Source organism: Phyllostomus discolor, chromosome 6 (genome assembly GCF_004126475.2).
Source record: "Phyllostomus discolor isolate MPI-MPIP mPhyDis1 chromosome 6, mPhyDis1.pri.v3, whole genome shotgun sequence".
NCBI lineage: Eukaryota > Metazoa > Chordata > Mammalia > Chiroptera > Phyllostomidae > Phyllostomus > Phyllostomus discolor.
In genome coordinates, this window is record NC_040908.2 from 69,378,892 (window position 1) to 69,393,783 (window position 14,892).

The 14,892-nt window shown below is 43.2% G+C and overlaps 1 protein-coding gene across 1 annotated transcript in view; it reads right to left on the bottom strand.

Annotated features, from left to right (window-relative positions):
- Positions 1 to 14,892, bottom strand: part of FER1L5 (fer-1 like family member 5) — a 54,490-nt gene that overhangs the window by 23,647 nt on the left and 15,951 nt on the right. The window contains exons 15-19 of the mRNA XM_036029968.1: positions 11,943 to 11,986; positions 11,770 to 11,852; positions 11,596 to 11,690; positions 10,626 to 10,754; positions 8,806 to 8,983 (exon numbers count right to left, since the gene is read on the bottom strand). Of these exons, the coding sequence (XP_035885861.1) occupies positions 8,806 to 8,983; positions 10,626 to 10,754; positions 11,596 to 11,690; positions 11,770 to 11,852; positions 11,943 to 11,986 (529 nt within the window). The remainder of the gene's footprint in view (positions 1 to 8,805; positions 8,984 to 10,625; positions 10,755 to 11,595; positions 11,691 to 11,769; positions 11,853 to 11,942; positions 11,987 to 14,892) is intronic.

Sequence of the window (14,892 nt, forward strand, 5' to 3'; positions counted from 1 at the left end):
TGGGAAGCAGGGGAAGTGACTGAAATCTGGCAGAGTGCAGAGCAAGCACCATTGTTCCCTCTTGGACCCCTGCCCCGCATACAGCATCACAACCCAGTGACTGGGTTGCCCTGCTCTGGTGAACACCTAAGACTCTGCCCCTCACAATGTAACAGGCACACTGAAACAAAAAAAAAAAAAAAAAAAAAAAACAAAGGCCGAAATGACAGAACAGATCAAAGCCTCAGAACAAATACAACTAAGCGATGAAAAGCTAGCCAACCTATCAGATGCACAACAACAACAAAACACTGGTAATCAGGGTGCTCACAGAATTGGTTGAATTTGATCACAAATTAGATGAAAAAATGAAGGCTAGGCTAAGTGACATAAAGAAAAATGTACAGGGAATCAACAGTGATGGGAAGGAAACTGGAACTCAAATCAATGGAGTAGACTAGAAGGAACAAAGAAACATCCAATCAGAAAAGAATCAAGAAACAAGAATTCAAAAAAAAAATGAGTAGAGGCTTGGGAACCTCTGGGACAACTTTAAACATTCCAACATCTGAATTATAGGGATACCAGCAGGAGATGAGGAAGAGCAACAAGTGGAAAAGTTATTTGAACAAATAATAAAGAACTTCCCCAATCTGGCAAAGGAAATAGACTTCTAGGAAGTCCAGGAAGCTCAGAGAGTCCCACAGAAGTAGGAACACAGCAGGGCACATCATAATTACATTAGCTAAGATAAAAATGAAGGAAAGAATCCTAGAAAAACAAGAGATAAGGAGACAGTTACCTACAAAGGAGTTCCCATCAGAATGTCAGCTGATTTCGCAAAAGAGACCTTGCAGGCAAGAAGGGGCTGGAAAGAAGTATTCCAAGTCATGAAAGGCAAGGACCTACATCCAAGATTACTCTATCCAGCAAAGCTTTCATTTAGAATGGAAAGGCAGATAAAGTGTTTCCCAAATGAGGTCAAATTAAAGGAGTTCATCATCACCAAGCCCTTATTATATGAAATGTTAAAGGGACTTATCTAAGAAAAAGAAGATAAAAAACACGTACAGGTAAATGACAGCAAACTCATAATTATAACAACCACACCTAAAGCAAAAACAAAAGCAAACTAAGCAAACAACTAAGACAGGAACAGAACCACAGAAATGGAGGTCACATGGAGGGTTAGCAACAGGGGAGTGGGAGGAGGAGAGAGGGGGAAAAGGTAGAGAGAATAAGTAGCATAGATGGTAGGTAGAAAATAGACAGGAGGAGGGCAAGAATAGTATAGGAAATGTAGAAGCTAAAGAACTTATAAGTATGATACATGGACATGAACTAAAGGGGGAGAATGTGGGTAGGGGGCTGCAGGGTGGAGGGGAGTAAAGGGGGAAAATGGGACAACTGTAATAACATAATATAATAGATTTAAAAAGAGATCATAAGAAAAATATCAAAAAGACAAAAGTTATGAGTTATGAAACTTTAAGAAACAACAAATCTAGAAGAAAACACAAGATAATTCCTTAATAAATCTGGAGTGGAAAAGACCTTTCTAATTATACTTCAAAAGCCGGAGCCATAAAATAAATAATTTGAGTATGCATGAGGGAAATAGAGGCGAGGACAACAGTATGTCTACTGCCTGGCAAAAGAGCCTGGAACACAGAGTTTGCAGGTGTCTAGCCCCTGAGAACCAGAGTGCAGAAGGGCAAGAATGAAGCTTGACGAACACTTGTAGAAGAATGTTCATAGCAGCTTTATTCATAACCAAAAATTGAAACAATCCAAATGTCAATAGGTAAGAGGTAAATAGGTAATTAAAGTGTCATATCCCTACAATGGAATACTATCAGAAATAAAAGGAATAAAATACTGATATATGCAAATACACAGAAGAATATTTAAAACTGGCTGAATCAAAGAAGTCAAAGTATTGTATGTATAGTTTAACTTATAAGTTGTAGAATAAGCAAAACGAATTTATAGTGATAGCTATCACAACAGTGTTTGCCCACAGGGACTGGGAGATCCACTGAGAAGGGGAGCATGGCAGCTTTCTGGGGTGATTAATTTTTTTACCCATGGTGGTTACACAGGTGTATGTATTTATCAAAACTCATCTAACTGTACATTTAAAATCTTATTGTTTGTAAATAAAGAAATAGTCATCATCAAGAGAATGAAAAGCCCCAAACTTAGAGGAGATATTTGTGACACACACACCTCAATGAAAGAATGTTCCTAGAAAAAATAATGTACAAGTCAATAAAAAGAATACAGCCAAATAGAATAATGGAAAAAAGATATTGATAGGCTTTTATAGATAAGGAAAAACATATATATGTAAACATAGAAAAAGATGCCCAAATTTCACTTTTAATCAGGAAAATGGCAAATAAAGATCTTACGAGATTCCATTTTACATCCACCAGATCACTTGGGGTGGTGAATATACAACATAATATATAGATGCTGTATTATGGAACTGTACATCTGAAACCTATATAATTTTTTTAACCAATGTCACCCCAATAAATTCAATAAAAAAGTTAAAAAATGAATACATCCATCATACTGTCAAAAAGAAAATTAAAAGGCTGGGCAACAGCAAGTACTGGTGAGAATGCAGAGTAGTAGGAATTCTTATACCACGCTGATGAAACTGTAATTTAGCAAAATTACTTTTACTTTATATTTCTCTTCCACTCCTGGGCATGCAATTTAGAGGAAGTCTCGCTCCTGTGACCAGGAGACATGTACAAGAATGTTTATAAAAAATTATAATAGTAGAAAAAAGATACAACTTAAATGTGTATGTATACCACATTAGAGGTGAGTTGTACCAAACTTTCAAGGGAGGTTATAACCCTACAGGAGGATATATACAGAACTAAAAATGAACTTCAGCTATGAACATCAATATAAAAAATTTAATATTGAGCAAAAGATGCAAAAACATATGAGTACAGGCTAAAAAATTCCACTGATTGAAAATGCAACAATAGCTCTGGCTGGTGTGACTCACTGGATTGAGTGCCGGCCTGCAAACCAAAGGGGCGTCCGTTCGATTATCAGTGAGGGTACAAGCCTGGACTGTGGGCCAGGTCCCCATTGTGGGTCACTGTGTACAATGTGGGTGAGAGGCAACCACACACTGATGTTTCTGTCCCTCTCTTTCTCCCTCCCTCCCCTCTCTCTAAATATAAATAAATGAAATCTTTAAAAAAAAATGTCCACAAAATTTTTTGTTAAGAAAGAAAATGCAACAATAATGTGCTGTTTAGGGCTACACACATAGGTGGTAAAATTTTTTTAAAAAACAAGGGTATGGCCCTGGCTGGCGTAGCTCAGTGGATTGAGCGCAGGCTGGGGACCAAAGTGTCCCAGGTTCGATTCCCAGCCAGGGTACATGCCTGGGTTGCAGGCCATGACCCCCAGCAACCGCACATTGATGTTTCTCTCTCTCTCTCTCTCTCTCTCTCTCTCTCCCTCTCTCTATCTATCTATCTATCTCCCTCCCTTCCCTAAAAATAAATAAATAAAATCTTTAAAAAAACAAAAAAAACAAGGGTATGAATATCACGAGAGTCAGATTTGTGGTTATTTCTTAGGTAAATGGATCTGGAAAGAATATGGGGGGGTGGGTGTCTAAGAGACTGACAATTTTCTCTCTTTTAAGCTGAGTGATAAGCTTGTGGGTACTCCCTATTTTTTCTTTAATGAAGATTTTATTCATTTATTTTTAGAACGAGGGATAGGGAGGTAAAGAGAGCGGGAGGGAAACATCTGCATATGAGAAAAACACCCATCAGTTGCCTCTTGCACATGCCTGCCCCAACAGGGGACCAGCTTGCAACACAGGCATGTGTCCTGACCAGGAATTGAACCAACAACCTTTCATTTTGCAGGACGATGCTCAACCAACTGAGCATAACAGTCAGGGCCATGGGTAATACTTTTATTCCTTTTCTTCAAAATACATATGCATTTATATATTTTTGTATATTTATTTTATAATTTAAAAACAAGTAGAAGGCATGACTGAATACTTTCTTTAAATACTATGTTCATGGGAACTTCTGGGCAAGAGGGAGATGTAGGTAAACACACTGTGCCTCCTCACACAACCAAAAAAAGGACAACAAATTTAAAAACAAAAAACAACAAGAACTGACAGAAAATTGAACTGTATGGAAATCTGACAACCAATGAGTTAAAGAAGAAATATTCATCCAGACCAGTAGGAGGGATGGGGATGGGAGCCAGATGGAGAGGACTCTCAGCAAGGTAGCTGGTGGAGCAGGTGGTCCTACATTTGAGTGCAGATAAACCAAGGGGAACAACTGGGGACTCAGACAGACCACACAACCCAGGATTCCAGTGTGGGGAAATAAAGCTTCAAAACCCCTGACTGAAAAAACCTGTGAGGGTAGCAGCAGTGGGAGAAACTCCTAGCCCCACAGGAGAGTTCTTGGAGAGACCCATGGGGTCTGAGAATGTACACAAAACCACCCACCTGGGAATTAGCACCAGAAGGACCCAATTTGATTGTGGGTAGTGGCAGAAGTGACTGAAAGCCAGCAGAGAGTGGAGCAAGTGGCATTGTTCCCTCTCAGACCCCTCCCCCACATACAGCCCTGCAACTCAGTGACCTGGGTTGCTCTGCCCTGGTGAACACCTAAGGCTCCACCTCTTACTATGTAAATGGTGGCCTAGACAAAAGAGAAGAGGCCCAAATGAAAGAACAGATAAGACTCCAGAAAAAATACAACTAAGTGATGGAAGAGATGGCCAACCTATCAGATGCAGAGTTCAAAACACTGGTAATCACGATGCTCACAGAATTGGTTTAGTATGGTCACAAAAGAGAGGAAAAAATGAAGGCTATGAAAAGTGAAATAAAGGAAAATGTACAGGGAACCAACAGTGAAGGGAAGGAAACTAGGACTTAAATCAACTGTTTGGACCAAAAAGAAGAAATAAACATGCAACCAGAACATAATGAAAAAACAGGAATTCAAAAATATGAGGAGAGGCTTAGGAACATCCAGGATAACTTTAAATATTCCAACATCCAAATCATAGGGGTGCCAGGAGAAGAGGAAGAGCAAGAAATTGAAAACTTAGTTGGAGAAATAATGAAGAAGAACTTCCCCAACCTGGCAAAGGAAATAGATTTCTAGAAAGTCCAGGAAGCTCAGAGAGTCCCAAAGAAGTTGGACCCAAGGAGGCACACACCAAGGCACATCATCATTAAGTTATCCGAGATTAAAGATAAAGAGAGAATCTTGAAAGCAGCAAGAGAAGAGCAGAAGTTCTCTACAAAGGAGTTCCCATCAGACTGTCAGCTGATTTCTCAAAAGAGACCTTACAGGCAAGAAGGGGCTGGAAAGAAGTATTCCAACTCATGAAAGGCAAGGACCTACCTCTAAGATGACTCTATCCAGCAAAGCTTTCATTTAGATGGAAGGGCAGATAAAGTGCTTCCCAGATAAGGTCAAATTAAAGGAGTTCATCATCACTAAACCCTTATTATATGAAATGTTAAAGGGACTTATCTAAGGAAAAGAAGAAGATAAAAATCTATGAACAGTAAAATGACAACAAACTTACAACTACCAACAACCGAACCTAGAAAACACAAAAACAAACTAAGCAAACAATTAGAACAGGAACAGAATCACAGAAATGGAGATCACATGGAGGGTTATCAACAGGGGAGTGGAAGGGGGAGAGAGGAGGAAAAGATACAGAGAATAAGAAGCATAAATTGTAAGTACAAAATACACAGGGGGAGGTTAAGAATAGTATGGGAAATGGAGAAGCCGAAGAATTTATATGTATGACCCATAGACGTGAACTAAGGAGGGGGATGCTGGAGGGAATGGAGGCACCAGGCAGAGGGGAATATGGGGAGAAAAAATGGGACAACTGTAATAGCATAATCAATAAAATATATTTAAAAATAAATAGTGTGTTCTTTTTATCAGTAGATTATACCATGTGAAAGTAAAGTCTTCCCTTTCAAATGGCTATGATGGTATGCCAATTTTTTTCAGAGCATCATTACTAAAACTGGATGCAAATTAAAAAATAAATAAAAACATGTAGCATGTTGTGTTAAATTAAAGAAGCCAGTCTTTCTTCATATTGTATGATTTTGTGTATATGAAAGATCCAGAATAGGAAACTCTATAGAGACAGAAAGTAGATTAGTGGTTGCCTAAGGTTGGGGAGGTGGGGGAGAATAGAAAGTGACTGCTAGTGGGTACAGGATTTCTTTTTGGTGTGATAAATGTCCTAAAATTGGCCATGGTGATAGTGCACAGTTCTGTGAATATACTAAAAATCACTGAATGTCTACTTTACATGGATGAATTGTATGGTATTGTGAATTATAGTTCAATAAAGCTGTTTTAAAAAAAACAGCACAGGCAGAGTGGCCTTCAAAAGAGGCCAACATCTGGCTAAGATGGAGGCTTGGGTAGATATGCTTCACTTCTTCACACAACCGAAAGAGGGATAATGACCAGTTTAAAAGCAAAAACAACCAGAACTGGCAGAAGATTGAACTGTATGGAAGTATGACAACCAAGGAGTTATAGAAGAAATGTTCATCCAGACTGGTGTACCAATGCAAGGAAATATGTTCCAGCATGGGGAAATAAAGCCTCAAAACCTCTGGCTATAAAAACATGTGGGGCTTGCAGCTGCAGGAGAAACTCCCAGTCTCATAGGAGAGTCCACTGGAAAGACCCACATGGTTCTAGAATGTACAGAAATCCACCCACCCAGGAATCGTCACCAGAAGGACCCAATTTGCTTGTGGGAAGTGGGGAAAGTGACTGAAAGCGGGCAAGAGTTGTGCAAGTGGCATTTTTCCCTTACTGACCCCTTCCCCACATACAGCATCACAGCGCATTAAAGTGGATTGCCCTGCTCCCAAGAATACCTAAGTCTCTGTCCCTTACAACATAACAGGTGTGCCAAGACAAAGAAACATGGCCCAAATGAAAGAGCAGATTAAAAATCCAGAAAAATAACTAAGTGATGAGGAAATAGCCAACCTATCAGATGCAGAGTTCAAAACACTGCTAATCAGGATGCTCACAGAGATGGTTGAGTATGGTTTCAAAATAGAGGAAGAAGTGAAGGCTATGCAAAGTAAAATAAAGAAAAATATACAAGGAGCCAACAATGAAGGGAAGGAAGCCAGGATTCACATCAACTGTTTGGACCAGAAGGAAGAAATAAACATGCAACCAGAACAGAATGAAGAAATGAGAATTCAAAAAAAAAAATGAGGAAAGACTTAGGAACCTCCAGGACAACTTTAAACATTCCAACATCTGAATCATAGGGCTGCCAGCAGGAGTACAGGAAAAGCAAGAAATCAAAAACTTATTTGAAAAATACTGAAAGAAAACTTCCCCAATCTGGAGACACTTCATAATTAAATTGCCAAAGATTAAAGATAAAGAGAGAATTTTAAAAGCAAAAAGAGAAAAGGAGACAGTTACCTACAGAGAAGTTCCCATTAGACTATGAGCTGATTTCTTAAAAGAAATCTTGCAGGCAAGAAGGGGCTGGAAAAAACTATTCTAAGTCATGAAAAGCAAGGACCTGCAACTAAAATGACTCTATCCAGCAAAGTTATCATTTAGAATGGAAGGGCAGATAAAGTGTTTCCCAGATAAGGTCAAGTTAAAGGAGTTCATCATCACCAAACCCTTATTATATGAATGTTAAAGGGATTTATCTAAGGAAAAGAAGAAGATAAAAATCTATGAACAGTAAAATGACAACAAACTTACAACTATCAACAACTGATTCTAAAACGAAAACAAACTATGCAAACAACTAGAGTAGGAACAGAATCATAGAAATGGAGATCATGTGGAAGGTTATCAGTGGGGAAAGGGAAGGAGGAGAATGGGGGAAAAGGTACAGGGTATAAGAAGCATAACTGGTATGTGTAAAATAGGGGGAAGTTAAGAATAGTATGGGAAATGGAGAAGCCAAAGAACTTATATGTATAACCCATAGACATGAACTAGGGGGGGGGGATGCTGGAGGGAATGGGAGGGTACCAGCAGAGGGGTATATGGGGAGGAAAAAATGGGACAACTGTAATAGAATAATGAATAAAATATACTTTAAAAAACAGGAAGAGCAAAGGAATGCATGGAAAGCCTCTTAATGGGTGATAAAATGGTGAAGTTGGTGAGGATGAAAGGGAAACCATATTCCTCCAGAGCAGTTATTCTCAAACTTAAGCACACATCTGAATCACCTGGAAGTCTTGTTAAATCACGGATTGTGGGGTTCCATCCCCAGAGATTCTGATTCTTTAGGACTGGGGTGGGTCAAAAATCTGCATTTCTCACCGTTCCCAATTGCTGCTGCCCAGACACTGCACTATGAGAACCATTTCTCTCTAGGGCCTAGTATGGGTGTCCAATAGGTAGATATTGGATAAAGAGACAAACGGATGAATAGCAAGCAGGCAGATGAGCAGTGGATGGCAGTTGCATGAATGGATGAAGGAGGTTCTAAGTAGTAGGGAAGAAGATGGGGTTGGGGAAGTTGTAGTGTGGAGGACTTGAAGTCAAGACCTGGTTTCAACTCTTGTGGGTCACCATCCACTAGCTGTGCAATGTTTTTCAGGTGACTTCACTTCCCTGAAGCTCATTTTCCTAATGTGTGAAATATGGGTTAACAATGCCTATGAATGTTCCATGAACTATAACACCCTTAGAAGGGCACGGAGCTTGGCATACAGTGGATGCTCTCCACCTTCTGGCTGGATCTGACCATTACCATCATATATCACTGGGCTATACTGTGTAGTTGAGATGAGAGGCTTGTAATTCAGGTCCATCTTGTTTCCATAGTGGCCGATGCTGACCTCGAATTGGATCAGGTCCTTAAAGTTGGGCATCATGGTACAGGAAAGGAAGATGACACACAGCCCATACTTTTGGCGGTTCTGTTGCCTCTAAAACAACAACCCCCATACCCCCAGCACATAAGACAAGGATGAACAAGGCTATAAAGACAGGCAGGGGGCAAGGATGAGGTGTACTGTTTCTATCAAAAGCCATCTTTGCTTCTCTTCAGGGTGAGCTAGATCATCACTGAACGCCCACTCACACTCAAAGCCTTGCCTTGACTCCTACTCATCTGGCTGATCATGGAGGCAGTACCTTCTAATACTTCTATCACCTGGACCCCTCCACCCAGGCAGCCCTTCCCTTCCTGAAACTGGGCAGGAAGTCTTCTCTCTGCTCAGGCTAGGCTCTGGGGTTGACTACCCATCTCCACTCACATTGGGCCATACCACCCCTCTCCTTTTGGCTTAAACATCCTCCTCAGATGAGACTGAGTGCAGGCAGGGTGCAGAATAGAGGTTGCATAAGCTCACACATCCTTTCTTGGCCCTTTTCAAGCCCTTTCTCCACTATGCCTCATGTCTGCTTGGGGTCTTCTCTCATCATGTTAACCTTTCTCTCATTTCTGTTGCCAACCTCTGCCCTACTCTTGCATGTTCCCAGTCTGTTCCCTAGCTGAGGTCTCCCCTGTCTTAAACATAGCCCTTCTTCTCCACTGTGACCCTGTTTAGCTACTACCTGCTCTTGTCTCCCTCTACTTCCTAGTCAAGTTGCTATGCATCTGTCTCCATGCACTATCTGCAACTTCTCCCTGCTTGCCTATGGCACCTGACTGAAAGCTACTGGTGCCTTCCCAATAACCAGGGGACACTTGTGAGTCCTCACCCTTTCTCTATGATACCTTCAGAGAGCTGATGGCTCCTTTCTGCAGCTCTCCCTCCATAGGCTGCTCCAGTGCTCCCCTTCACAAATCCCTCCTCCTCCTGCCTCCCAGGTTGTGGCATCCTTATAGGTTCCAGCCTCAGCTCCCTTCTCTTTTTACTTTGCCTACTCTCCCTGGGCAAGTCCTCCATAACCATGGTTCAGATCCTAGTGTGCTTATGGCATGCCCATCTGTCCAGCAGCCTCGAGACTGGTCTTCATGGATGTCTCACAAGCACAGGTCAAAGTGGAGTTCATCATCTCCCCTAGACCTGCTCCTCCTTCAGGGAGCTGAGGTTGATGTAAGCCACCCAATCACCTTGCCTCCCAAGCAGAAAATGGATGTTAGCTTAGGGGAATTGGCCTCACTTCTTATGTTCTGCTAGTTGGTGGCTCTGGTCATTCTGCTTCCAAAGGGACTCTGGAGCCACTCCCTGCTGTCCAGCTCTCTTCTTCTGTGACTGTACCCCATTTCTCTAGGATAAGTGAGTGGTTTACCTTACTCTCTCCTGACTATTCTTAACACTTTCGTGCCTTATGGCCCTCCCCTGACTTCAGAAAGAAAGCCACATTCCTTAAAATGCCCCTTAGAATGTTTTTCCTTAACTAGATGGCACATTCCTTAAACCAGAACCTTATCTTGTTTTTCCTGGGTCCCCTGGCCACCTGGGATTTGGCACAGCAAGAAGCTCTAGTGGCTCAGTGGAAACTCAGGCAGGTTGACCATGATCCTCATGTACCCATCACTGCATTCAGCTTGTGGCCAGGGCCAAAAGTGGGAGGCACAGTGGATTGAGGCAGCAGAGCACCACTTTCATCCTGGGTTACCTCTACACTGGTCACGTCCCGGGAGAGGTCCTTCATCCTGGCATCTTGGATAGACGTGATGTGGGTGACTAACTCCAGGAAGACCCGGCCTCGATACTCCAGACCATCCTTAACAGAGCTGGGTATACTCTGGGGTAAAAGGGAGGAAACTGGTGAGAAAGGGAATGAGAGAAACAGAGCAGGCTAATCTCCCAACACCTGTGCAGCAAAGACAGTTGTCCAGTAACTTCAACCTCAGGGAGGAATTCCAGACCCTGGAAACAGTATTGCTGGAAACCTCTAGGCCCTGACCCCTCTTCTGAACCCCTCAACCTCTCCTCCCCTTGCACTCTGCCTTTAGATCCTCATAAATACTTCCTGATGGGAGAGGACTGTGATAACTAGTGTGTTCTCCCTGCCCGGCCAAACAGAACTCGTCCTGCCTCTAAGATGCCAGTGAGAATACTTCCGTGGCCTTCCCTGTTAGAAACCCTGGGGACCATGTTCTCAGCATGGAAACCTGACTGCAGTGGGGAAAAATGAGGCCTGGGCTAGATAGCAGCGGAAATGAGAGATGGAGAGAGGGTAAAGTCTCCTGATGGCACTGAGGTTCTGGTGCCTGCCTCTTCCTCACTCAGAGTCTCTCCCAGCCCATTCCCTGGACTTGGCTTTCTGGCATTTGTAACCAGGCCTAAATAACCCAGTGCTTTTCTACATTTACCTGTGCTGTTTCTTTTGCCTCATAGGTCCTTTCCACTTGTTGAAAATCTTACCCATTTCCATCTGAATGTCCTCCATCTGTTAATTTCTTGTACCATCCCATATATCCCACACATCTGCAGCCATTTACATGCAGGCTTCATGTTCTCTACCAGCATGTGGTAGACAGACACCAGGGTCACGTCCTCCCTGGGTATCTCCCAGGCCGCAGTGACTCACATATGGCCAGTTTTACCTCTTCTGTTCCCTAGAACTGACTTAAGAAGCTTACAGAGCCTTCTTCTTGGATCTGGAAAGGAGCCTTTTTACCACCACGAAGAGTCAGAAAGCTGGGGCCAAAGCAGGGTAGAAAACCAGAGTATATTCCTACAAGAAGAGAGGATGAGAGAGTGGCCAGGTGGAAGAAGCACAGGATGGGGGTGGGGGTGGTAGGGGGATTGCTTGCCTTCCATTTCTGCTCCAGTGGACGAGATCTGGTTGAGGGACAGGCTGACAGTCCCAATTTCATCCCTGCAGTTGCTCTTGGTGCTGGAGAGAAACCGACTGCTATCTGAGCCCTGACCCATTTCTGATTTTCTCCTTCCCACCATGTTTTCCAGCCCCCACCCAGTTGCTCACCAGTCCAAGACTCTGAACTTGATGTAGCTGGAGAGGCAGGGCAGCTGCAGGGGGAGGCAAGAGGCACAATGGGTAAATTGCACTTGTACTTGGAGGGTCTGGTCCTCGTGGGAAATGTAAGCACTTGGAAGTCCTGGGTCCGAATCCAAGGCCTGGCTCAGTTATCAATGAGCCATTTAACTACAGCCAAGATGGAGTTACTGTGGGAGCTTCTAGGCCCTAAGCTTGAGGTCCCTCACTTGCCTGGGTCCCTCATGAGGTCTTAAGAGAGACTAGGACTGTGTCCCATGATCATTTGGTATGATTTTTTATTTTTAATCCTCACCCAAGGACATGCTTATTGATTTTAGAGAGAGAAGAAGGGAGGGAGAGAGAGAGGGAGAGAAACAGCAATTGACTGCCTCCCATATGTGCCCTAACCGGGGACCAAACCTGCAAGCTAAGCATGTTCCCTGACTGGGAATCGAATATTCAAGCTTTTGGTTTACAGGACAATGCTCCAACTGAGTCATACTGGCTAGGGCCATTTCGTATTCTTGTTCTTCAGATGGCCCCCTAATGGATAAGCTCAGGACCTATGAGAGCTGGGTGCTCCCTGACTGTGGATTTCAAGACTACAGTTTTCATACAACACTGCACAGTCTAAATGCATGTTTATCAAACCCTCCTGCAGGAGAAGCCATGAGCCTGAATGTCTTCATCACACTAGCAGTTAACTTTCAAGCAGTCAGTCATCTATCTCCTCAAAGAGTACATAACAATGGCTACCCATCTGGTGAGGAATTCCATGTCCCCTGACCTGTGCTGAATGATGTATCTGTGCCAACTGAATGATCCCTCCCAACAACCCCATTAGCTAGGTGCTATTCTGAGTGCATTTTCTGACAGGAAAACTGAGGCACAGAGAGGCGGAGTTCCTGAAGTTCTCATGTTACACTCAGTGGGTAATGGCAACCCCAGAGCTCCTAAGCACACTGTGGCAAAGCCCAGTGAGGGCTGAGACTGTCCCTATTTGCAGATGGGGGATGAGGCACAGAGAAACGCAGAGACTTGCTCAAGGTCACATAGTAAGGGATAGAGTCAGGATTGGAAGCCATGCTTCTGAGTCTTATTTCTACTCTGCTACAGGGTTCCCATAATTATGAGAACAAAATTAAAAATCCATGTTTAAAGCAGAGCTCCTAGCCCTGGCTGCTGTTGCTCAGTGGATTGAGTGCCAGCCTGTGAACTGAAAGGTTGCCAGTTTGATTCCTGGTCAGGGCACATGCCTGGATTGCAAGTCAGGTCCTCAGTTGGGATCATGCAAGAGGTAGCCAATTAATGTATCTCTCACACACTGATGTTTCTCTCCCTCTCTTTCTCTCTGCCCCTCTCTAAAAATAAACACAATATTAAAACAGAGCTATTAGGTTGAGTCCTGAGTTAGACTCCCATCTTCTCAGCTGGGAACTCTTCCCTCACAGCAGTTCCTGGGGCCCAGCCAGGATCCTTCCAGTTTTCCATTCTCCTCATCCATTCTCCCCTTGTTGTGCTGGCTGGAGGCCAAAGGGAGGTAAGAAAAAGGCTTTCCAGTTGAGCAGCTTGGTGTTAAGAAATGGGGAAGCCATGGCTCAGTTGGTAGGTGCATTGTCCCATAAACTGGAAGGTCATGGGTTTGATTCCCTGTCAGGGTACGTTCCTAGAGCAGATTTGGTCTCTGATCAGGGTGCATATGAGAGGCAGTTGATTAATGTTCCTATCTCACATCAATGTCTTCCTCTCTCTCTTTCTCCCTTCCCCTTTCTCTCTAAAATCAATAAGCATGTCCTTAGTGAGGATAACAAAACAAAAATAAGAAATAAAAGACATTAAAAAAATAAATGAGGAAATTCCCCAGGTTAAGGAAGAATATTGGAAGTGGAAACATGAGCACTGTCAGGGATTCAGGTCTTCCAAAATTATGAACCCTCCAAATTCAAATTCATGGCTAAACTGCCTTTTATCTACCATGTTGAGAATCCTCCTCCCCTTTCCTAGTTCCTTATCTTGACTCCCATCCTGTCCTGGGGACCCTAGACTATAACCTGGCACACCCCCATTTTCAGCAGTTTTCCCCTACAGCCTGCCTTGCTGGGGCCCTGACCAGCTGGCCTCAAATGCTACCATCTGTGTGGTCATCCAGCCACATCAGAGTGAATAATCAGGCTTGCACCCAGCTGGTCCTAGTCCTGGACACTGTGTTTTGACAGAAATGCGTGAGGGTCCAGGGGACATGTGGACACCTTCAAATGTTGGAAAGCCTCTTTCAGGAATGAAGGAGGGCCTGGCCTGTGCCACTGGTTCTGAGCCTGAAGATAGTTGAGCATCTGAGGATCTGGGCCTCATCACTGCCAGGGCCAGGAAGGAGTAAGCTGGGCAAGGGTGGGGGATGAACTTGACCTCCTCTAAATTGTCTTTCTACTTTAAGAGTCAATAAAATCATCCAAGAAGATAGGGAATATGGGGAATGGTTAAAAATGATGACTCACTAGGAGGCAGACGGGAGCTCATTAGCTACTTTCACATCACACAAATGTCAATATAAGGAACCCAAACGCTCTCTAGGTGGCCAAATAGATGGCACCCAAAGTTCTGTGCACTGGCACTCATGAGAGTGCTCAAGTTCTCTCAGAATTGTCTCCTCTTATTTTTCACACAATCCTTAGAAGCCTAGCTTCCAGAGCTTGAAGCAAACTGGCATCCACACCATTGACAAGTGGATGAGAAGGCTATAAAAATCAGACCACAGAACCCCACAAAGAGGAGCATCTTGGGGCAGTTAGTGTAGGAACAAATAGCCTGGCCACATGCAGCTCAGAATAACTACAGGCTCATTGTACCTCTAGGCCATCAACAAAGAGCTGTCAATCTGTTCAGGGCATTTGGCCTAAGAGATAATTCATAATACAATTTAGAATGAGCCTTTAAAGTG